At 41.1% G+C, this 25,302-nt stretch overlaps 1 protein-coding gene across 4 annotated transcripts in view; it reads right to left on the bottom strand.

Annotated features, from left to right (window-relative positions):
- LOC126416179 (probable methyltransferase TARBP1) overlaps nucleotides 1–25,302 on the bottom strand; it is a 127,001-nt gene that overhangs the window by 44,951 nt on the left and 56,748 nt on the right. For all 4 annotated transcript variants that reach the window (XM_050083759.1, XM_050083758.1, XM_050083755.1 and 1 more), the window contains one exon: nucleotides 12,838–13,006. In XM_050083759.1, the coding sequence (XP_049939716.1) occupies nucleotides 12,838–13,006 (169 nt within the window). The remainder of the gene's footprint in view (nucleotides 1–12,837; nucleotides 13,007–25,302) is intronic.

The raw sequence follows: 25,302 nt of genomic DNA, 5'->3' as shown, positions 1-25,302 counted from the left end.
CCTGTCTTTACCGCGACTTAAAAAAAAAAAAAAAAAAAAAAAAAAAAAAAAAAAAAAAAAAAAAAAAAAAAAAAAAAAAACTGATTCTCGTGAACTCTGGGACTTTACCTTCCTGCAAAAATCTGAACAAACATGTCCTCCCTTCCTTCTTCCTCCCATTTATGGGAAGGCCATTATTTTTTTTGTCATCAGTCTACTGACTGGTTTGATGCGGCCTGCCATGAATTCCTTTCCTGTGCTAACCTCTTCATCTCAGAGTAGCACTTGCAACCTACGTCCTCAATTATTTGCTTAACGTATTCCAATCTCTGTCTTCCTCTACAGTTTTTGCCCTCTACAGCTCCCTCTAGTACCATGGAAGTCATTCCCTCATGTCTTAGCAGATGTCCTATCATCCTGTCCCTTCTCCTTATCAGTGTTTTCCACATATTCCTTTCCTCTCCGATTCTGCGTAGAACCTCCTCATTCCTTACCTTATCAGTCCACCTAATTTTCAACATTCGTCTATAGCACCACATCTCAAATGCTACGATTCTCTTCTGTTCCGGTTTTCCCACAGTCCATGTTTCACTACCATACACTGCTGTACTCCAGACGTACATCCTCAGAAATTTCTTCCTCAAATTAAGGCCGGTATTTGATATTAGTAGACTTCTCTTGGCCAGAAATGCCTTTTTTGCCATAGCGAGTCTGCTTTTGATGTCCTCCTTGCTCCGTTCATCATTGGTTATTTTACTGCCTACGTAGCAGAATTCCTTAACTTCATTGACTTCGTGACCATCAATCCTGATGTTAAGTTTCTCGCTGTTCTCATTTCTACTACTTCTCATTACCTTTGTCTTTCTCCGATTTACTCTCAAACCATATTGTGTACTCATTAGACTGTTCATTCCGTTCAGCAGATCATTTAATTCTTCTTCACTTTCACTCAGGATAACAATGTCATCAGCGAATCGTATCATTGACATCCTTTCACCTTGTATTTTAATTCCACTCCTGAACCTTTCTTTTATTTCCATCATTGCTTCCTCGATGTACAGATTGAAGAGTAGGGGCGAAAGGCTACAGCCTTGTCTTACACCCTTCTTAATACGAGTACTTCATTCTTGATCGTCCACTCTTATTATTCCCTCTTGGTTGTTGTACATATTGTATATGACCCGTCTCTCCCTATAGCTTACCCCTACTTCTTTCAGCATCTCGAACAGCTTGCACCATTTTATATTGTCGAACGCTTTTTCCAGGTCGACAAATCCTATGAAAGTGTCTTGATTTTTCTTTAGCCTTGCTTCCATTATTAGCTGTAACGTCAGAATTGCCTCTCTCGTCCCTTTACTTTTCCTAAAGCCAAACTGATCGTCACCTAGCGCATTCTCAATTTTCTTTTCCATTCTTCTGTATATCATTCTTGTAAGCAGCTTCGATGCATGAGCTGTTAAGCTGATTGTGCGATAATTGTCGCACTTGTCAGCTCTTGCCATCTTCGGAATTGTGTGGATGACGCTTTTCCGAAAGTCAGATGGTATATCGCCAGACTCATATATTCTACACACCAACGTGAATAGTCGTTTTGTTGCCACTTCCCCCAATGATTTTAGAAATTCTGATGGAATGTTATCTATCCCTTCTGCCTTATTTGACCGTAAGTCCTCCACAGCTCTTTTAAATTCTGATTCTAATACTGGATCCTCTATCTCTTCTAAATCCACTCCTGTTTCTTCTTCTATCACATCAGACAAATCTTCACCCTCATAGAGGCTTTCAATGTATTCTTTCCACCTATCTGCTCTCTCCTCTGCATTTAACAGTGGAATTCCCGTTGCACTCTTAATGTTACCACTGTTGCTTTTAATGTCACCAAAGGTTGTTTTGACTTTCCTGTACGCTGAGTCTGTCCTTCCGACAATCATATCTTTTTCTATGTCTTCACATTTTTCCTGCAGCCATTTCGTCTTAGCTTCCCTGCACTTCCTGTTTATTTCATTCCTCAGCGACTTGTATTTCTGTATTCCTGATTTTCCCGGAACATTTTTGTACTTCCTCCTTTCATAAATCAACTGAAGTATTTCTTCTGTTACCCATGGTTTCTTCGCAGCTACCTTCTTTGTACCTATGTTTTCCTTCCCAACTTCTGTGATGGCCCTTTTTAGAGATGTCCATTCCTCTTCAACTGTACTGCCTACTGCGCTATTCCTTATTGCTGTACCTACAGCGTTAGAGAACATCAAACGTATCTCGTCATTCCTTAGTACTTCCGTACCCCACTTCTTTGCGTATTGATTCTTCCTGACCAATGTCTTGAACTTCAGCCTACTCTTCATCACTACTATATTGTGATCTGAGTCTATATCTGCTCCTGGATACGCCTTACAATCCAGTATCTTATTTCGGAATCTCTGTCTGACCATGATGTAATCTAATTGCAATCTTCCCGTATCTCCTGGCCTTTTCCAAGTATACCTCCTCCTCTTGTGATTCTTGAACAGGGTATTCACTATTACTAGCTGAAACTTGTTACAGAACTCAATTAGTCTTTCTCCTCTTTCATTCCTTGTCCCAAGCCAATATTCTCCTGTAACCTTTTCTTCTACTCCTTCCCCTACAACTGCATTCCAGTCGCCCATGACTATTAGATTTTCGTCCCCCTTTACATACTGCATTACCCTTTCAATATCCTCACATACAGGCATACAGGCCATTATTATGTAAGTGAAAAAAATTATTATGTTAACTAGGTCACGGTCCTCCCCCCATGAACCATGGACCTTCCCGTTGGTGGGGAGGCTTGCGTGCCTCAGTGATGCAGATAGCCGTACCGTAGGTGCAATCACAACAGAGGGATATCTGTTGAGAGGCCAGACAAACGTGTGGTTCCTGAAGAGGGGCAGAAGCCTTTTCAGTAGTTGCTGGGGCAACAGTCTGGATGATTGACTGATCTGGCCTTGTAACAATAACCAAAAAGGCCTTGCTGTGCTGGTACTGCGAACGGCTGAAAGCAAGGGGAAACTACGGCCGTAATTTTTCCCGAGGGCATGCAGCCTTACGGTATGATTAAATGATTATGGCGTCCTCTTGGGTAAAATATTCCGGAGGTAAAATAGTCCCCCATTCGGATCTCCGGGCGGGGACTACTCAAGAGGATGTCTTTATCAGGAGAAAGAAAACTGGCGTTCTACGGATCGGAGGGTGGAATGTCAGATCACTTAATCGGGCAGGTAGGTTAGAAAATTTAAAAAGGGAAATGGATAGGTTAAAGTTAGATATAGTGGGAATTAGTGGAGTGCGGTGGCAGGAGGAACAAGACTTCTGGTCAGGTGACTACAGGGTTATAAACACAAAATCAAATAGGGGTAATGCAGGAGTAGGTTTAATAATGAATAGGAAAATAGGAATGCGGGTAAGCTACTACAAACAGCATAGTGAACGCATTATTGTGGCCAAGATAGATACGTAGCCCACACCTACTACAGTAGTACAAGTTTATATGCCAACTAGCTCTGCAGATGATGAAGAAATTGAAGAAATGTATGATGAGATAAAAGAAATTATTCAGATAGTGAAGGGTGACGAAAATTTAATAGTCATGGGTGACTGGAATTCGAGAGTAGGAAAAGGGAGAGAAGGAAACATAGTGGGTGAATATGGATTGGGGGACAGAAATGAAAGAGGAAGCCGTCTGGTAGAATTTTGCACAGAGCATAACTTAATCATAGCTAACACTTGGTTCAAGAATCATGAAAGAAGGTTGTATACATGGAAGAACCCTGGAGATACTAAAAGGTATCAGATAGATTATATAATGGTAAGACAGAGATTTAGGAACCAGGTTTTAAATTTTAAGACATTTCCAGGGGCAGATGTGGACTCTGACCACAATCTATTGGTTATGACCTGTAGATTAAAACTGAAGAAACTGCAAAAAGGTGGGAACTTAAGGAGATGGGACCTAGATAAACTGAAAGAACCAGAGGTTGTACAGAGTTTCAGGGAGAGCATAAGGGAACAATTGACAGGAATGGGGGAAAGAAATACAGTAGAAGAAGAATGGGTAGCTCTGAGGGATGAAGTAGTGAAGGCAGCAGACGATCAAGTAGGTAAAAAGACGAGGGCTAGTAGAAATCCTTGGGTAACAGAAGAAATATTGAATTTAATTGATGAAAGGAGAAAATATAAAAATGCAGTAAATGAAGCAGGCAAAAAGGAATACAAACGTCTCAAAAATGAGATCGACCGGAAGTGCAAAACGGCTAAGCAGGGATGGCTAGAGGACAAATGTAAGGATGTAGAGGCTTATCTCACTAGGGGTAAGATAGATACTGCCCACAGGAAAATTAAAGAGACCTTTGGAGATAAGAGAACCACTCGTATGAATATCAAGATCTCAGATGGAAACCCAGTTCTAAGCAAAGAAGGGAAAGCAGAAAGGTGGAAGGAGTATATAGAGAGTCTATACAAGGGCGATGTACTTGGGGACAATATTATGGAAATGGAAGAGGATGTAGGTGAAGATGAAATGGGAGATACGATACTGCGTGAAGAGTTTGACAGAGCACTGAAAGACCTGAGTCGAAACAAGGCCCCAGGAGTAGACAACATTCCATTGGAACTACTGACGGCCTTGGGAGAGCCAGTCCTGACAACACTCTACCATCTGGTGAGCAAGATGTATGAAACAGGTGAAATACCCTCAGACTTCAAGAAGAATATAATAATTCCAATCCCAAAGAATGCAGGTGTTGACAGATGTGAAAATTACCGAACAGTCAGTTTAATAAGCCACAGCTGCAAAACACTAACACAAATTCTTTACAGACGAATAGAAAACTAGTAGAAGCTGACCTCGGGGAAGATCAGTTTGGATTCCGTAGAAATACTGGAACACGTGAGGCAATACTGACCTTACGACTTATATTAGAAGAAAGATTAAGGAAAGGCAAACCTACGTTTCTAGCACTAGTAGACTTAGAGAAAGCTTTTGACAATGTTGACTGGAATACTCTTGTTGTGACTCGCCGATCATTCAAAGCGCCGCCGCGCAATTATGCGCGTCCTCTATGTGTGGCGCTGTCTGCCAGCCATGCAGCAGCTGCGCCACCTAAGCGGCCAGCCGAGCAGCGGCCGCTAGACTGGGACTCTCATCTGCTCATTCGAATGCTAACGTGTACACATGTCTTGCTTGTCAACTTACTCTGTGACTTATATGTGTTGTGTCGTTCTGAAATATATGTGTTAAACTTGACGTTATAACAATTGGCGAAGAGGTAGTGGATTTTTCCTTTTCACCGTTGACCCACAGGGTTCCATGGCTACTGTCGAGCAACTATTGCAAAATCTCCTTGAACAGCAAACGCTTCTAAGAGCGGCGATTCGCAATTTCGTCGCGGCCTCAAATGCGGGGCGTTTCTTGTCGTTGGCTATACCTCCTTTTCCTCCTTACGACAAGACGGCGGAAGACTGGTCTCATTATGAAAAACGTCTTTGACAGCACTTCTTGGCATTTCATGTCACGGACAAACAACTATGTAAGTCTCTGTTCCTTTCTTGGATTTCACCTCAAATGTATCGGTTGTTGTCGCAATTGGCTCCTTTGAAGGATCCTGCATCTTTGTCCTTTGCTGAAATGTGCTCACTTCTGTCTGTCTATTTTCAAAAGCAAACGCATGTGATAGCCTCTCGTGTTGCCTTTTATCGTTGTCAAAAACAGCCACATCAATCCTATTGCGCTTGGGCTGCTGAACTTCACGGCCTCAGTCGAAAGCGTCAATTTGTTACTGACGCTCACAAAGAATCCTATGCCAATTCCATGGTACGGGATGCTATTATCCGGTCGGCGCCCGACAAAGAAGTTCGGCAACGTGCCCTTCAGTTGGCGAATCTGACTCTAGATGAAGTTCTCTCCATTGCGCAGTCTTTTGAAATTTCTCGCGCTGCTGGGGCGCAAACAGAGGCGTGGGGTGATGTCGGGGAAATACAACCTCTTAACAACGAGTGCGGCGCGTCCCCGCCGGCCGATGTGGCCGCAGTCTGCTCCCACACGCAGCCTCGGCCTAGCCGTAAACAACCCACTAAGAAACTGCAGCAAAACCCCCGGCAACTTCCTTCATGTCCGCGGTGTTTTACGAAACATTCATGCGAGGATTGTCCCCAACCTTGGGCTGTGTGTCACAATTGCAAAAAGAAAGGTCATGTGTCTTCCGTTTGCAAATCCGACCGCATACATGATGTTCATGAACATGACGCTGATTCTGTTTCTGTGTTGTCTGTCAATTGCACTTCTTCCCTTTCAGGGAAGTTATTCCTCACTATCCAAATCCTTGGTCGAGATGTTCGCATGCAAGTGGATACCGGTTCTGCTGCCACTATAATTAATTCTCAGACGTATCTTCAGTTGGGTTCTCCACTCCTGTCACCTGTCACTCGGCAATTACGGACGTACAATAAACAGAGGATTTCTCTTTTGGGACAGATTAATGCTGAGGTATCTTACAAATCCGTCATTCGCACTGTTCCCATATTTGTGGTCGACCAGAGCAATGCAGAAAATCTTTTTGGTTTCTATGCCTTTCGCGTTTTTGGGTTCTCCATAGATGACTCTGTCAATATTGTCTCTGATGCTATTCCTTATGCTCAACTGGATTCCTTGTCAACGACATTTTCGTCCCTTTTTTCTCCTGGGTTAGGCCATGCAAATGACTTTGAAGCTCATATCACGCTCTAACCCACTGCTCGGCCTAAGTTTTTTCGGGCTCGGCCCATTCCTGTGGCCCTTCGTGATCGGGTAAAACGGGAGTTGGATCGTCTCACTACTTCAGGGGTCTTGCTTCCTGTCACTTCCAGTGAGTGGTCCTCTCCTGTCGTCGTCGTTGCTAAGCCAAATGGTGATATTCGTCTCTGTGGCGATTTCAAAGCCACTGTAAATGCTCAATGCCTCATCGACACTTACCCTATGCCCCGTCCAGAAGAACTGTTCACTAAACTTGCTGGAGGCCAGTATTTTTCTGAAATTGACCTGTCAGAAGCTTATCATCAACTTCCTCTCGACGCTGCTTCCCGGCAGTTTCTGATCCTTAACACGCCTTTCGGCCTCTATCAATACCAACGCTTGCCATTCGGAGTTGCTAGCGCCCCTGCTCTCTTTCAGCGATTCTTGGAACAATTACTGCTCCCTGTCCCTGGGTGTATCAATTACATGGACGACATTATTGTCACTGGCTCCACCACTGAAGAACATCTTCAAAATCTCCGCACACTTTTTCATGTCTTACAGACTGCCGGTCTTAGGTGTAATCTTCAGAAATCACAATTTTTTCAGGCATCTATCACGTACTTGGGGTTTCAACTCTCTCGGGATGGTATTCGTCCGCTTCAACACACTGTTGCTGCGATCGATGCCCTTCCTCGCCCTACATCTGTTAAGGAACTGCAGGCCTTCTTGGGGAAAATAGCATACTATCACAAGTTTTTACCGTCTGCGGCTTTGGTGGCTCAGCCGTTGCATCGCCTGTTGCATAAAAACGTGCCTTTTCACTGGTCCACGTCATGCGAAGCGGCTTTCCAGAAATTGAAGACTATGCTGAAACAGGCCCCGTGCCTGGCTACTTATCGACCTGGCCAACATCTTGTTCTTGCCACAGACGCCTCTCAATACGGGATCGGTGCAGTCCTTGGAACAACCCATTGCTTATGCCTCCAAAACGCTCACAGATGCCCCACAAAAGTATTCTCAAATTGAGAAAGAAGCTTTGGCTATTATTTATGCTCTTCATAAGTTGGTGTTTTTCTCTATGGCTCAAAATTTCATCTTGTTACGGATCACAAACCACTTGTTTCCTTGTTTCATCCATCAACGTCACTTCTCGACAAGGCTGCACACCGCCTCCAGCGTTGGGCTCTTTACTTGTCTCGTTTCAATTATGAGATTAATTTCCGACCAACGGCTCAACATGCAAATGCTGATGCTCTGTCTCGCCTTCCCATGGGTCCTGATCAGGCATTCGATAGGGACGAACTTTTATGTTTCCACCTGGATGTTGCCGAGCAGCGGATTGTGGATGGGTTCTCTATCACTGGGGACAGGCTGGCGGCTGCTACGGGTTCTGACCCTACCCTCTCCCGGGTTTTACGCTGTATTCAGAAGGGTTGACCAGATCGCCCGTCCGCTAAGACTTCTGATCCGTTGCGGAACTACTACGCTTTGCACTACCGCCTCATGGCTAGGGATGGTGTTATCCTCCTCTCCACTGACAATGCTTTGCCGCGTGTTGTGGCACCGGCGTCTTTGCGTGCTTCGGTCTTGCGCCTCCTTCACCAAGGGCACTGGGGTGTGTCTCACAGAAAATCTCTGGTGCTCCGTCACGTGTACTGGCGTGGCATCGACTCTGAAATAGCACACATGGTCGCTGCTTGCGGCCCTTGTGCGTCACAGGCCGCTGCCCCGAAGTTATCTTTGTCACTGTGGCCTTCGCCTGAGAAGCCCTGGGAGCACATTTATGCTGACTTTGCGGGATCCTTTTTAGGTACTTATTGGTTCCTCGTAATTGACGCCTACTCTAACTTTCCTTTCATTGTCCGTTGCACGTCGCCTACCACCGCAGCAACCACCAGTGCTCTCGCCCGCATTTTTTCTTTGGAAGGCCTCCCCTCTACTCTTGTTACTGATAATGGTCCGCAATTTGCCTCTTCCGAATTTGCGGATTTTTGTGCTTGTCACGGCGTTATGGATGTCACGGCCCTGCCGTTCCATCCACAATCCAACGGTGAGGCTGAACGACTGGTCCGCACTTTTAAGGCTCAGATGCGGAAACTTCGACTTCTTCTGCTGCTGATGATGCGCTTCTCCAGTTTCTGGCGTCTTAACGTTTCACCCACATGGGCGACCACAGCCCGGCTGAGCTCTTACATGGCCGACAGCCCCGCACGCTACTTCATCTTCTGCGGCCTTCACTTGGCTGGTTCACCGGCGACGACCTCGTCTGGGTACTGGGATATGGCAGGCGGCCAAAATGGAGCACAGGCCGCATCTTAAGACACTGTGGCAGACACCTGTATGAAATCCAGACGAACACGGGTGTTGCAGTGCGTCATTCGGACCAGCTTCGGCCTCGTGTGCCAGCAACGCCTGTTCCGAATGCCGCTACACCACCTTTGGCTCTACCTGACGCTCGGGATCTTGGCATCTCTCAATACTCACAACGCAGCTCTCTCACAGTCATCGCGACGCCAGCACAAGAATGGACGCCACCAGGAGACGTGCCCATGCAGGAACCGGATGACCATCCTCTGTCAGAGCAAATCTACTTGCCTCCTCCTCCAACGGACGCTGACACATCACCCATGTCTCCTGTCATATCAACTGGACTTGCCGCAATGGGCAGATTGGTGCATGGGGGCCCAGCAGATTCGACCCCTACGTCTCCTGTCATCTTGACCTGTTATCATCGGGGACACTTCCGTCCGTACGGGAAGCCTCCTCCTCGAGACTTTACGGCGAGTCAAACAACGCCTATGGACATTAGCCATCTCCAGGACACCTCCATCAAGACCAGTGCAACAATTTCAAAGGGGGGAAAAGTGTTGTGACTCGCCGATCATTCAAAGCGCCGCTGCGAAATTACGTGCATCCTCTACGTGCGGTGCTGTCTGCCAGCCATGCAGCAGCTGCGCCACCTAAACGGCCAGCCGAGCAGCGGCCGCTAGACTGGGACTCAGTGCTCATTTGTATGCTAACGTGTACACATGTCTTGCTTGTCAACTTACTCTGTGACTTATATGTGTTGTGTCGTTCTGAAATGTATGTGTTAAACTTGACGTTATAACAACTCTCTTTCAAATTCTGAAGGTGGCATGGGTAAAATACAGGGAGTGAAAGGCTATTTTACAATTTGTACAGAAACCAGATGGCAGTTATAAGAGTCGAGGGACATGAAAGGGAAGCAGTTGTTGGGAAGGGAGTAAGACAGGGTTGTAGCCTCTCCCCAATGTTATTCAATCTGTATATTGAGCAAGCAGTAAAGGAAACAAAAGAAAAATTCGGAGTAGGCATTAAAATCCATGGAGAAGAAATAAAAACTTTGAGGTTTGCCGATGACATTGTAATTCTGTCAGAGACAGCAAAGGACTTGGAAGAGCAGTTGAATGGAATGGGTAGCGTCTTGAAAGGAGGATATAAGATGAACATCAACAAAAGCAAAACAAGGATAATGGAATGTAGTCGAATTAAGTGGGGTGATGCTGAGGGAATTAGATTAGGAAATGAGACACTTAAAGTAGTAAAGGAGTTTTGCTATTTGGGGAACAAAATAACTGATGATGGTCGATGTAGAGAGGGTATAAAATGTAGACTGGCAATGGCAAGGAAAGCGTTTCTGAAGAAGAGAAATTTGTTAACATCGAGTATAGATTTAAGTGTCAGGAAGTCATTTCTGAAAGTATTTGTATGGACTGTAGCCATGTACGGAAGTGAAACATGGACGATAAATAGTTTGGACAAGAAGAGAATAGAAGCTTTCAAAATGTGGTGCTATAGAAGAATGCTGAAGATTAGATGGGTAGATCACATAACTAATGAGGAAGTATTGAATAGGATTGGGGAGAAGAGAAGTTTGTGGCACAACTTGACCAGAAGAAGGGATCGGTTGGTAGGACATGTTCTGAGGCATCAAGGGACCACCGATTTAGTATTGGAGGGCAGCGTGGAGGGTAAAAATCGTAGAGGGAGACCAAGAGATGAATACACTAAGCAGATTCAGAAGGATGTAGATTGCAGTAGGTACTGGGAGATGAAGAAGCTTGCACAGGATAGAGTAGCATGGAGAGCTGCATCAAACCAGTCTCAGGACTGGAGACCACAACAACAACAACAACAACAACAGGTCACGGTTAGTATCTTCCCATTTTTGAACTGCAGCAACAGTACTGCAGTGATATGAGGCTCTGCTACCGACTCAGTTGTTTGTTTATATGGCCGACAGCTTTTTTAATGCAGGGCTGCTCATAGTCTTGCAAATACCCATAAAACCCAAGCTTGTGTGTGCAGTTTCTGCTGCTGTTCCTCACAGGCCAGCTCATGCTAAAGTTGATAGCGACAGAATTTCCTAGTCTTCCAATTATAAGCACCTGATCATTTTCACAATTCTTTTTTACATGAGGTCCCTATGTTCTTTGTAAACTACGTAAATCTGTACTGGATTTCACAATGCTTGGGGCCTGGTGTTCTACACTTACCTTTCCCAGTAGCACTCTTTGAGGCTGACACATCCAACTTTGCTCAAACACTGGTTGATGTTCTTCCCCTACCATTTTAGGAAACAAGTCAAACTTGTTGAAGTTTTAGAAAGCATTCTTTCCATTGGAGTGTGAACAGAGATCGGTGTAAAATATTAAAATTCTGTAAGACAGTCTCAGTCACAACAGATGTTTATTTTCGCTGGCAACCAGTTTCGGTTTATAATTTACAGCCTGAAGGTGGTCTGAACTGTAGACCAAAACTGGTTGCCAGCCTGTTGCAATCTGGACTGTTTTTACTCGATTTTAATACTGCAGTTTCAAATGTGATTTCTGTGTGTTTTTTCCTTTCACTTTTCATTTATTAATATAGGCAATGAATTCTGAATTTAAAACTGAAACATTCTTTCACTAACAGACTGTTTTTATCACCAATACCATATCCTGTCGCTTCCCATATTGTTTATGGAGTCATCCGTGATTTTTAATTTTCCAACTGACTTACTTATCTTCAGAAAAGTAATGTATTTGTGTCTTTGTGTGTCTAGCATACCTTCTGCCATTATGAAACAGTACTGATGTAGGGCTGTCTCTATGTAATTTTTCCACCTCTTTCCACATTTCTTCCTCTCTTATTCTTATTTCTCAAATGCATGTTTTAGTCATTCCTTAATCTTTAGTTCTTTCCAAACAGCAAAAACTTGAACTTGGCAGTCATTTATTGGTGTTGTATAGTTCACAATATGAAGGAAAACCTTCAGGAATATGCAACAAGTCAAGGTACACATTAACAAAGTGAAACAGCTGTTACAAACTGCATTAATAATTAACTATTATTAAACTGACATAAACCATATTTTTTTTGTTAAAGAGCTATTTGAAATTACTCAAGCAAAATTTAACATAGAAAAATTAATAGGAATAAAATTAAAAACTAATGGAAATTTCACCATGAAAGTAAACACATGTACATGAAAAGGAAAAGATTGTCTTTCTAACTTCCATTGATGAATGTGAACTGTTATTCAAATAATAACAGATTGCGATAAAATAAATAGCAGGTTGTTTCTTGTCGCAAATTACATGTTACAGCTGTTATCTTTGAAGTCCAGCTTCCTGTATAGCTTAATTTTCCACTGTGTGACACCGTTTCCCACATTTTTGTCTGACTGACCTCTTTCTTCATATATACCATTTTAAATTAAATAAGAAGTTGTCTGCATTATTATTTACTCCCACAACATTATATTTTTTATTTATTCACACAATTTTACTACTACTGTTAGGAAAGTGTTTATGTCTCTTTGTTATTTGTTCCATCAACACAAAAGAAAACTGTTGCCAGTAATTTTACCTACATTTATTTTGTGACGTATTTCTCGCAGATCTGCTGGTATCACAAATGATTCGTACATTCGCAGCAAATGCTGATTTCTAGTTCAAGAAAAGCAATACCTCATTCTAAATTACTTCATCAAATATTGTTCTTAGACAAGAAAGACTTTTTGCTTCATTTTTGTTTGTACTGGGCACAAAATCTATCAAATCAAATTAAAATGTGCATACAGATCTGTTAAAATAAACTATAGTTAGTACATATGGTACTATTTTTACCTGAAAGTCCAGAATTACTAGAGATGCTTTCACAGTTTTTCAGTGACTTGTCAGCGTTTTCCAGTAGTATTGTATTGTTAGAGTCCAAACCACATTCTTTCAAGGTCTCAACTGCAATCCACTCATCAGAGCAAATACTAGAGAGCCTTGGGAGGTCATAAAATATGGTCTGGAACCAAATGTTAACTATTAACTTAAAATGAATACTGAAAATGGGTTATAAGCATTCCTCACTAACAACTATCAAAACTGCAGCACAGACATATGTACGAGATGTTGGTTAGCTTTTTTTGTATTTCCTGTGGATCATACTTGCAAAAACACTTCAGGATGTAAAACATGTCAGTAGTTTTACACATAAGGTACATTTCTGCTGTGAAAACACAGCTGCAGGCTGGACATTTACATAACTGGATTTTTTGTTTTAATTTTAATCTACAAAAAAATCTGATAAAAGCAGTCCAAACACATACATATTAACTACACAGAAATTAACATATGGACTAGAAGTAGACAATGAGTAAATATGAGTTCAAAGATATATTTACGACAGAAGAACTTTTAGTGTCACAAAATTGTTAACAACAAACACAACAGGGTGGGGGGGTCTGTTAATTGCCAACAATTCAAAAGTGCAGTGAATAATGGTACCCATCAGGAAAATTGCAGCAAGGGACAGGGCAGAACACCAGGTGAACTCACTGTGTATGTCTGAGGGTCTCACTCAACAAGTTGAAGAGGCTATTAAGGCAACCTTAGAGAGAACTTGGTGCAACTAACTGCAGATTGTGGCGCACGTTGAAACGAATGATGCCTGTAGTCTGGCCTCTGAGATCATGCTTGGGTCGTTCCAGTGACTGGCAGAGAAGGTTGAGAAGATCAGCTATGCTTACAGTGTTTCAACAAAGCTCACAATTAACAGAATCGTCTCTAGAATTGATCATGGCTCTCACTTAAGTGGAAGTTGAACCAGAGACTTTGATGGTTCTGTGAAAAACTATGCTGTGACTTCCTGGACTTGCAACATAGGGTTGAGAACTGTAGGGTCCCCCTACAAGCGTCAAGTGTGTACAACACATCAGAGGCTACTATCCAGGTAGCTGACTCTATGTGGGGTGCACACAAAAGTTTTTTAGATTATGCAACTCTATCCAGCCCAAATAAAGACAGCTATAGAAGACCCAGAAGTAGAAGTGTAAGATTCAAAAGAATGAACCCATAGACAAGAGTATTAAAATCCTAGTAGTTAACTACTGAAGCACTTGCAACAAAATGCAAGAGTCTGAAAAGTTCCTGAAAAGTAGTGGAGTTTGCATAATTCTAAGTACAGAAAGGTGGTTGAAACCTGAAACTGACAGCAGTGAGATATTTGTGAAAAATTTAAGTGTTTATCAAAAGGATAGTCTAGTGGGAAATGGAGGTGGTATTTTTGTCACAGTAGACAAGAAACTCAAATTCACTGAGACAGAAACTGAGGCTGCATGTGTGACTGTTTGGGCAAGACTCAGTATCAGAGGTGGACATAAAACGGTAATTGGAATCCTTCCATCACCCACCAGACATACCTCCAGATGTAACCAAAAACTTTAGAGAGAATCACAGTATTCCTGTATGTAAGTTCCCAAATCATATTGTAATCATTGTTAGAGACTTTAACCAACCAACAATCAACTGGAGAAAATTACAGTTTAAATTCTCTACCGACATTACCTGAATGACACCATTCCAAGTCGTTGGATTGGAAAAGGAGGAGCAGAAGACAAACTTCATTGCTGAAGTTGTGAATTCGATAACGAGAGACCACCTGCTTTGCGGTGGCAGGAAATGAGCCATCATTTTGATACTTGTCATGTAACACATGGTGCTCACATTGAATGTGTAAAATTTGAACTTTTCTCTTTCCAGGAACATTGGAATTGTGTGTCTATCTGTTCCTTCTTTTGAATAGTCTACATATGATCAATAAATTAGATGAAAAATCAGTAGTGTTGTATCTCAATGACAAACTTGAAACCTTTAGCGTAGGGCATGAGCATATAGAGGAACTATGGCTAAAGTTTACTAGAATAGTTCACCATGCACTGGATAGATGTGCACCCTATAGAACAGTTCATGATGGGAGGGACCCTCCATGGTATGCAGTCACTGTAAAGAAACAGGGAGTATTGCATAATTTGTGTAAAACAAAAAGTAGGGTTATAGACAGAGAAACGCCAAATGTAACATGTTTGGGTGTCGAGAGGACAACTAACATAACAGAATATTGTCAAATGATCTTTCACAAAACTCAAAGAAATTTTGGTTGTATGTAAAGGCTGTTAGTGGCAACAAATTTAGTGTCCAGTTACTCATGAATGAGACAAGAACAGACTTTGATGGTAGCAAAGCAAAAGCTGAAATGCTTAACTCTATTTTCAAATGTTCCTTTACAAAGGAAAACTCAGGTGAATTGCCACAATTTAATCCTCATACCACTGAAACGGTGAGTGAAATAAGTATCAGTGTCAGTGGTGTTGAGAAATATGAGATATCGTTAAAACTGAACGAAGCTCCATGGCCTGATGGAATCCCTTTCAGATTCTATACAGAATTTGCAACTGAGTTAGCCTCTCTTCTAATTACAATCTATCATACAACCCTTGAACAAAAAGCAATTGGAAGAAAGCACAACTCACACTTGTTTACAAGAAGGACAGTACAAGTGATCCACAATACTACCCTCCAATAGCCTTGACACTGATTTGTTGCAGAATCTTAGAACATATTATGAGCTCATCAATAAAGCGAAACTCAGCTTGCACTTTTCTCACATGACATACCGAAAGCTTTGGATCAAGGCAGTCAGGTGACACAGTATTTCTTGATTTCCAAACAGCATATGAATCAATACAACATCTACACTTCTTGCCAAAAGTATGATCTTATGAAGAGTCTAGCAAAATTTATGACTCGATTGAGGATTTTTTTGATAGGGAGGATGCAGCATGTTATCTTGCATGGAGAGTCATCATCAGATGTAAAAATGGGTGTGCCCCAGGGAAGTGTGTTGGGACCCATGCTGTTAATGTTGTATATTAATGACCTTGTGGACAATATTAATAGTAACCTCAAACTTTTTGCAGAAGATGTAAACTTGTGCACTTCACAAAATGAAAAAAAAAAAATGAAAAAATTATGAAAAAAAGACATTGTATCCTGACTATAATATCAATGAATCACATTTGGCATCAGTAAACTGATACAAATGCCTGGGCATGAAACTTCGTGTGGATATGAAATAGAATGATCACATACACTCAATCGTGGGTAAAGCAGGTGGTAGACTTTGGTTTATTGGTAGAATACTTGGGAAATACAATCCGTCTCTAAGGAGACTACTTTCTAACACACCCTAGAATACTGCTCAAGTGTGTGAGACCCATAGCAAGTAGGTCTAATGGGGGATATTGAACACACAACAAGAAGGGTAGCATAAATGGTTACATGTTTGTTTGATTCATGGGAGAATTCACAGACATGATGAAGAAACTGAACTAGCAGGCAACTGAAGGTAAATGTAAACTATACCAAGAAAGCCTACTTACAAAGTTTCAAGAACTGGCTTTAAATGATGGATCTACCACAACATATAAAATCTGTGACTGGGAAGAAATAGTGTAACACTATGTAATGAAGTCCACGGCCAGTAATCACATAACAGATCAAGGAGAGTCTGCTGCCTAATTAACAAAATCTTAATGTTATGTAATTTAGTATGCTGTATTTTTGGAAAGCTCTTTGGAAAAAATTCAGTTCATGCCTAATACTGATAGTGCAATACTTCAAGGTTACTATCTACTTATACAAAAAATGAAAAGAGAGTGAAAAAAAAAGAGAATATTACTGAAAAGAAATGATGAGACCAAAAAAATTAACACAAATTAATGTCAGGTGGATGGTAAGAACCCAGGACATGTTATAAACTGCATAGTTCTGAAAAACTGGCATCAGGGGGAAGACAGCACACGTGATGAAACAACACTGTCATGTTGTAGAGCATGATCTGCAACAGGATATTGCATGTTGCCAGTATACACCTTCTATCTATGCCCACTGATCCTAACTGATAACTTGGTGGTTCACAGTAATTATAGCTATAACATTCGATACAGGTCCACTGCTCAGCATGCTAATACAGTTGTGCTACTGTGGTTGCCAGTGGGAGTTGAACTGGAGTTCGACTGAAAGGAGGTTCCAGTTTCGGCATTGCACAACACCTTGCAACATTTGCAACAGACTCTGCTGGACTTTACTTTGATGGTATGGTAAGTCACGGCTGCCGACTTGCTTTTCTGGAAATTCTTCTCAGCAATACATATGAGATGGTCCGAGTGTGTTCCTTCAGGAGCATATTTGGTATGGGATACGTTTTTTTCTGCTCCAGGATCAGCTCAGTGTTGTTCAGGGGGTCCACACACTGGCCATGGAGGAGTAAAACTGTAGAGTGGTCATCCCCACAGCATTAGTTCCTCTAATACTCCAAATGCTGTGTGTGGGGGTATGCCCCTTATAAAAGCTTTAGGGTGACTTCATGTCTACTGACTGGTGATTGATCACAATATTGAACATCTTGGATGGTACTGCATGGCCTGCGCACAGAACCATGCTGTGCTGTTGTGTCAGTTTTCCCCTTGGCCAGTCCTGGACCACACTTCGGACAGGATGCACATCAACTTTGCGGGTCCTTTTTTGAGAAGTACTTTGTTGTCGTTGTTGATCAATGCACTGCCAAATTTCCCATTTGCGGCCAAACTATCAGCTGCAACTAATTGCATGTTGTTGGTCATTTCCACTATTCAGAGCTCTTCCTGAGCCCTCATTTTCGATAACAGTCGGCAATTGATGTCAGAGGAGTTTGCAAATTTTCGCATTTGCAGGGGTACCCAGTATCTGACAACCACCCTGTCTCATCCAACCTCTAACTTGGAGATGGAATGAACTGTGTGAACATTCAAATCCCAAGCGAAAATGTCCTAACCTGCCTTGGCCAGCAACAATGTGCTACCTAGTTTTCTTCCCACATACCAGGTGATGGTGGTTAACGAGTGCAATCAAGTGGAAACTTTGCGTGGTTGCCAGCTGTGGTTTCTTTGGAACCGTGGTTTCTTTCAGTTCTGTTGTACTCTTGAGTTGCATTCCCCAGACCATCACAGAATGTGCCGCATTCTTCTCAAGGGGCTACAGTTTGGCCCCAGTCTTTCAGGTGGCAGCAGGGATAGCTGCCGAGTATTATGGTGGGCAACAAGGATCAGGATTTGTTTGTGGTGGATGTCGGTTTGGAGCAACTGACCCAGCATTCCAATCAATTGTGTCCATGACTTGTAGGGCCCTTGGCACCACAATCTCCCTGCAGTCTTGTTCCGGTGGTAGGCCCCCAATTGCGGCAGCATGCTGCTGCCTTCACCACACCTTCCGCCATCCTATTTCTAATTGAGGAATAGGATGTCACAGGGACAGCTCTTGCAACTACCAATGCAGAACCCATGGACTTTAAAACAGAGCCCTTCTTTCCCTTGGCAGTGCATGAGGACTCGTCTCACCCATGTCAGCAGACCAACCATTACTATAGCCTCTGCAATCTTCCACCACTCTGCTGGCTCTGGAGCCAGTGCATCATTATTGTCTCTTTCAGTGGTTGACAGACTGTCAGGAAATTTCATGCCTTTTCTGGTTCTGCACCAGCCCTACAGGGCAAGACCATAGACTTCAAAGATATTAGCGTACAGTGCGATAGAGAGTTAGTGTCAGCAAGGACGAGCTAAGTGCCCAACAGGGATGGATTAGGGATGGTGGGAAGGTAATAAACGGAGTGCTTGTCTACCACTCAGTGGATCAAATATAAGCCTTATTATTGTTTAGGTATTTTAAATGGAAATATTTTGATTTGCTTGCTTTGGGTGCTTTACAACTTTACCACTGTTTATTTCTCCATTCTTAATTTCTTAAGTGAAATAAATATGCTTTCCTTCATACAATTTTGTATCTTTTTATTTTCCATTGATGTTTGTGTGTTCAGTTTCAAAAAGAGTGACAACTGTTTGGTCTCTTGCTGTGCTACTATAAGTCCATTGTTTCAATTGGGATTTTTTTATCTGCACAGGCATCCACTGTCGACACAAAATATTACTGTACTAGCTGATGGTGAGTTGGACCTGAGAAGAGAGAACAAAACTTGACATGTGAGTCAATCCATGGAGAAGCAGACAGACCAAACACTGCATAGAGATGAGCACAGAGCAAACAATTCAACCAGCATGAGCAACAGAATACACTAAGAACACAAACCACGGTGCAAGATGAAAGTCAGGTCCAAAGTTACTGGTGACCGCATAAGAACTGCCAGGCCAGGCCTATTGTCACTGGCTGGTCAACACTTGGGTCAGTGACACTTTTCATGCAATGCTTTGCGAACACCCTCCTCGATAGGTTCTGCACTATTCTGCTGTGATACCCATGCTGGCTCATCTGCATCTACCTGGTGGGGATACTAATTCCCTTCTCCCTGAAAAGGCCCTGTAGTGCTGGTGCAGAATCAGAATGGGCATGAAATTTCCTGACAATCTACATCTTCCAACATCCTGCAACTCCAAACCTACTATCTCGTGGCGTGCACGTGACCAGCAATATTGTTGCTAACAATTAGTCCTCCATCAAGACATGATATACAAACAAATTCATGTCATGGCCATGGCCAAAGGCACCCACATGGCACTCCATAAGGCAACTTTTCCTGGCTCATCTTGGAGACACCCCCCCCCCCTCCCCCATACCATAAATGTCTTACTTGGTTCAAGTAAACTGATGATACATTCTTCCATAGCATTAACACTTTCACCCTTTCAATTTCCCCTGCTCTTCTTCAGCTCGGCATGCCGCTTTTCTGAATGTCGGCCTCTATCTTTTGCATGGGGCCATAAAACCCTCTGTCCACATAAAACTTATCAACCATCAACAGTGTCTTCACCTTCATAACTCTCCTATAAGTCTCACTATCTATGGATGGTGCATCTGCAGTGAGACGAAATTCCTGAAGGCCTTCACGGATGGACACTACACCTTCAACTTATCACACAAACAGCTGTTACTTGCCTTAGGCACGTATACTCTTAATTCTATATTGCAGTGCCTGTGATGGTTCGATGTGCTCTGCAATGGCTGAAAGAACGGGCCCTACTATGGAACAGTATGAAGTATAAGAATTACATGTGCATTTGTGAATATGGTGAAACTCCAATTGCACTATTTATTCATGAAAATGAGAATATTTAATACAGCTGACAATCGCAGCAGTGCCTGTTCCTTCGGGCATGCATGGAATTTCATTTTCACCACTAAACAGCACATCTGAAATTTCACCATATTCACAAATGTGAATATAGTTCTTAGACTCCTAATACTCAAGCAAACCCTACCAACCAGCTGCAAAGTAGCATCCCTCCCCCTCCCTTCCCCACGTGTTATTACAAAATACCACCATATACTGGAAGAGATTAATCATATCCTCTGCCACACTCTGAAATGAGAAATACCCTCCCACAACCAATCTTTTATTCTTCAGTGGTGTGTGCACTATTTTGAAACTTCTTGGCAGATTAATATTTTATGTCAAGGCTGGTAATCGAACCATTCGTGGTTATTGCTCTTAACAACTGACTACATTAGTGTGACTCATGATCCATCTTCATGGCTTCACTTCGGTCAGTACCTCTCTCTTACTTTACAGAATTCACCTTTGCCTATCTTGTTGGACTCAAAAACAACCAACATTCAAATGTGCATTCTGAATGAGAAACCCACTGTGTAATCTATCCTTATATACAGGACATACATGTCACAGCTTCTACCTTTGTGTGGGTGTGCTGAAATGCTAATCATTGCATACCCAAGCAGTGTAAATAAATGAGCTTAGCAAACTTTGTTCTACAAGTATCTCTGTTGGCTTAAAGATCAGGTTGACTTATTTTGCATTGTTTCACTCTCTGTTATCTTCTGGTGTTCTCTGCTATGACAATGCACCTAAAGTAAATTAAGCTTTCACTCACCTGGAGCAAGTGGTAAGAATAATATAAAGGAGAAAAATATGCAATCACGCAAACGTCTCTTTAAGGATCTTAGAAATCTGACTTCCTTCCTTCCTGAACATTTACTATGTAATTTTTTTGTCACTATTAATATAAATCAGTTTCAACTGAACTGGTCTGGAGTTCAAATTAGAGTTATGTATGCCATACAAAGACATTCAGAGGTGCTCCTATACAAAACAAATTTGAAAATCAACATTCAAGGTCTGAAAATGCCTGTTGGCAACATGGAAAGAGGTAGTGGCAAATAACAACGCAATGTACACAGGCATTTATTGTTACAGATGTAGATAAATATCTTTTTTGAAAAATTCTATACTATTCAAGTAAATATTAAGCAACCAGCAGAGCACACGCTGAAGTGAACATAAAAGAGGACTTTCCTTTCAAAGTAGCGGCTTTTTTTTTTAATTTACTTGCATCATTATGGTTGGCATAAACTCAAATAGTATTAGGAATTATTATTAGCTTTATTGGCTGCTATGGATCACTTCAGTTGTTCCGTATTCACATATTCAGTTATCTTCTTCTTCTTTTTAATGCAGTGGTTGGTTCTTGCAATCTGCCATCTACCATTTTATTCTTTCCAATCTTAAATTTCTCAATTAATCTGAAATCTCTATAGCCTTTATGTGTCTGATTTCTGTTGAAAATTTGTGGTTTTTAGTCCAACTGCTTTGAGATATTGTTGAATTTCTCATATCCACTGTCCTCCTATCTTCTTTCTAAAATTTCTCATCACAAGTGGTAAAATCCTGTTTCCTTGCAGTCACAAAATGTGCAAGAAATGAGAAATTCTTTTCTTCTTCATTGTGCTGGTGGCTGGGGCAATCTCTCAATAGACAGTTCATTGAGGAGGATTCTCCAGACTCCTTCAGTCTGGTATTGATTTGGTATTTTTTATTTACGCAACTTCTGGTGATTCTTCTTTCAGTTTTGAGCAGCTGGTCAGTTTCCAGTTCAACAGCTTTGTTTTGATAAGCATAAAATTACAGTTTTATGGTACTGGATCTTAGTGTCTACTGACAATTTTGTGTTATATGTTGACCAGATTAAAAACTGAGCTGCTTCATTTTGTTCATTCTATTTATTAAAAGTTTCTGTTTCATGTAAGTTGTGATTGATGATTTCTCCAACATATTCAAACTGCTGAACTATGTTAACTGTCTGACTATTTATGAAGATTTATTTATGCACAGGGTTTTATGAGCATTATTTCAGTTCTCTCAAAGGATACTTGTAATTAAATTTTTAAGGCGACTTTTTGGAGATTGGTCACATGAATGGGAATTTCTTCCATGCCAAGAAATCATCTTCAATTACCATGCAATTTGTTCTTATTATCGGTTCTGCTCCAATTTTGATTTTAGGTGGGTTTTCCTTTTGCCAAATCTTCGTGATGTAACTGACAGCTACACCGAAGAGCAGTGGGGACAATCCACCACCTTGTCTAAAACTGGTTTTTATTGTGAAAACTTTTGAAATTTCATTGAACTTCATCTTGGAATTTGTGTTTGTTGGCGTTAGCTGATTTTTATTCATTTCAGATGAATACCACATGCCCTGAATATTTTTAAGCAGCATATTGGTACTACAGTGTACAGATTAAGTTCCGGTAAGTTCTTAACTTTTGTTAATATATAATTCTCTTGGCTCGTTCAACATCCCTGAAGATTCTCCTTCTTATTGGGATCTACAGAACATGATTGAAATAATAATAATAATAATAATAATAATAAGGCCCGGGAAAAGAATAAGCCTCCGGTATGTTCTGCCAGTCGTAAAAGGCGACAAAAAGAACAAACCACTAATAGGGATAACCCCCCTTTTAGTGTGATTAGTTGGTTCAGGACAGAACTAATGAAGCCTCGGACAAGCGCTGTCATGGTCGGGAACGACGCTTGAACCCTATGCCCGTCCACAATGGTAACAACACTGCTAGCCACACGGAAAATGATTTGAATCCAAATAGAGGTGTTTTGCAGGATATGCTTCCTGCAACCACTCTAGAAGGAAAACAAAGACAGAGGATGAGATGGTCAGATGAAGTTAACCGACACCTCATGTTCTGTTATTACCAAGCAACAAACTTAGGAACAAACACAACTGGATACAGATCACAAGTATACACAACATTTATTACCAGATACCCAGAATTAAAATTTTTAACAGAACAACAGCTAGCTGATCAGATCCGTGTAATAATCAGAAATAACAGTATACCCCAGTCAGAATTAGAAAACATCAAACAACAAGTACAACAAATACTAGAACAAAATAATGTGCAATCAGAAGAAGAAAATACAGTAATGGACTCAAACATCACAGAGCAAACAAACAAAGAACAATGCATCAATTAAACAATCAGAGCAAAACGAAATCTTAAGACAGCCACCAGAACAAGCACAAATAGAACACGAAGTGACACACGTTAGATATAGAAGAAAAATTTCAGCTGACATATATAGAATACAAAGACACAAATACAGACATTAGACCATTCTTGCATAGACCACCAAATAACCCACAAGTCGAAACAACAATAACAACTATCAACACAATGATACACAACAAAATAAATGAAAATACAACTATGGAAGAGTTACAACTACTGGTTTATGTAGGAGCACTCACTACACTAAATATACACACTAGGCAGAGATCAGAACCAACCAACACACAGAAGAAACCAACAAAACCAGCATGGCAACACAGACTACAGATCAGAATAGAAAAACTGAGAAAAGACATCGGACAGCTAACACAATTTATAAGAAATGAAATATCAGACAAAAAACGAAAAAGGTTAGGTAAAATCTCACAGCAAGAAGCGATAGAGCAGTTAGATGAAAAGAAGCAGAAATTACAAGCATTGGCCAAACGACTTAGAAGATACAAAGAAAGTGAAAATAGAAGGAAACAAAACCAAACATTCAACACAAATCAAAAGAAATTTTATCAGACAATAGATAACACACACATTAAAATAGACAATCCACCAAACATAACAGACATGGAACACTTCTGGAGCAACATATGGTCAAACCTGGTACAACATAACAGGCATGCACGGTGGATACAAGCAGAAACAGACACATACAAGATGATACCACAAATGCCTGAAGTGATAATTTTGCAACATGAAGTCACCCAAGCAATTAATTCTACTCACAATTGGAGAGCCCCTGGAAGAGATAAAATAGCAAATTTCTGGCTAAACAAGTTCACCTCAACACATTCACATCTAACTACATTATTTAACAATTACATTGCAGACCCATACACAGTCCCTGATACACTCACGCATGGAATAACTTATCTGAAACCTAAAGATCAAGCAGACACAGCAAACCCAGCTAAATATCGCCCCATAACATGCCTACCAACAATATACAAAATATTAACTTCAGTCATTACACAGAAATTAATGACACGTACAACACAGAACAAAATTATAAATGAAGAACAAAAAGGCTGTTGCAAAGGAGCACGAGGATGTAAAGAGCAACTGATAATAGATGCAGAGATGACATACCAAGCTAAAACTAAACAAAGGTCGCTACACTACACATACATTGATTACCAAAAAGCTTTTGATAGTGTACCCCACACATGGTTACTACAAATATTGGAAATATACAAAGTAGATCCTAAATTGATACAGTTCCTAAACATAGTAATGAAAAATTGTAAAACCACACTTAATATCCAAACAAATTCAAATACTATCACATCACAGCCAATGCAGATTAATTGTGGAATATACCAAGGAGACTCATTAAGTCCTTTCTGGTTCTGCCTTGCTCTGAACCCACTATCCAACATGCTAAATAATACAAATTATGGATACAATATTACTGGAACATACCAACACAAAATCACACATTTTCTATACATGGATGATCTAAACCTACTGGCAGCAACAAATCAACAACTCAACCAATTACTAAAGATAACAGAAGTATTCAGCAATGGTATAAATATGGCTTTTGGAATAGACAAATGTAAGAAAAATAGCATAGTCAAGGGAAAACACACTAAACAAGAAGATTACATATTGGATAACCACAGCAACTGCATAGAAGCGATGGAAAAAACAGATGCCTATAAAAGACAAAAAATAGGAATAGATAATACAAATATTAAAGAAGAACTAAAAGGAAAATATAGACAAAGACTAACAAAAATTCTGAAAACAGAACTGACAGCAAGAAACAAGACAAAAGCTATAAATACTTATGCTATACCAATACTGACCTACTCATTTGGAGTAGTGAAATGGAGTAACACAGACCTAGAAGCATTCAATACACTTACACGATCACAATGCCAAAAATATAGAATA

Source organism: Schistocerca serialis, chromosome 8 (genome assembly GCF_023864345.2).
Source record: "Schistocerca serialis cubense isolate TAMUIC-IGC-003099 chromosome 8, iqSchSeri2.2, whole genome shotgun sequence".
Taxonomy (NCBI): domain Eukaryota; kingdom Metazoa; phylum Arthropoda; class Insecta; order Orthoptera; family Acrididae; genus Schistocerca; species Schistocerca serialis.
Note: the sequence above shows the minus strand (reverse complement) of the source record. Positions and strands in the feature narration are given on the sequence as shown.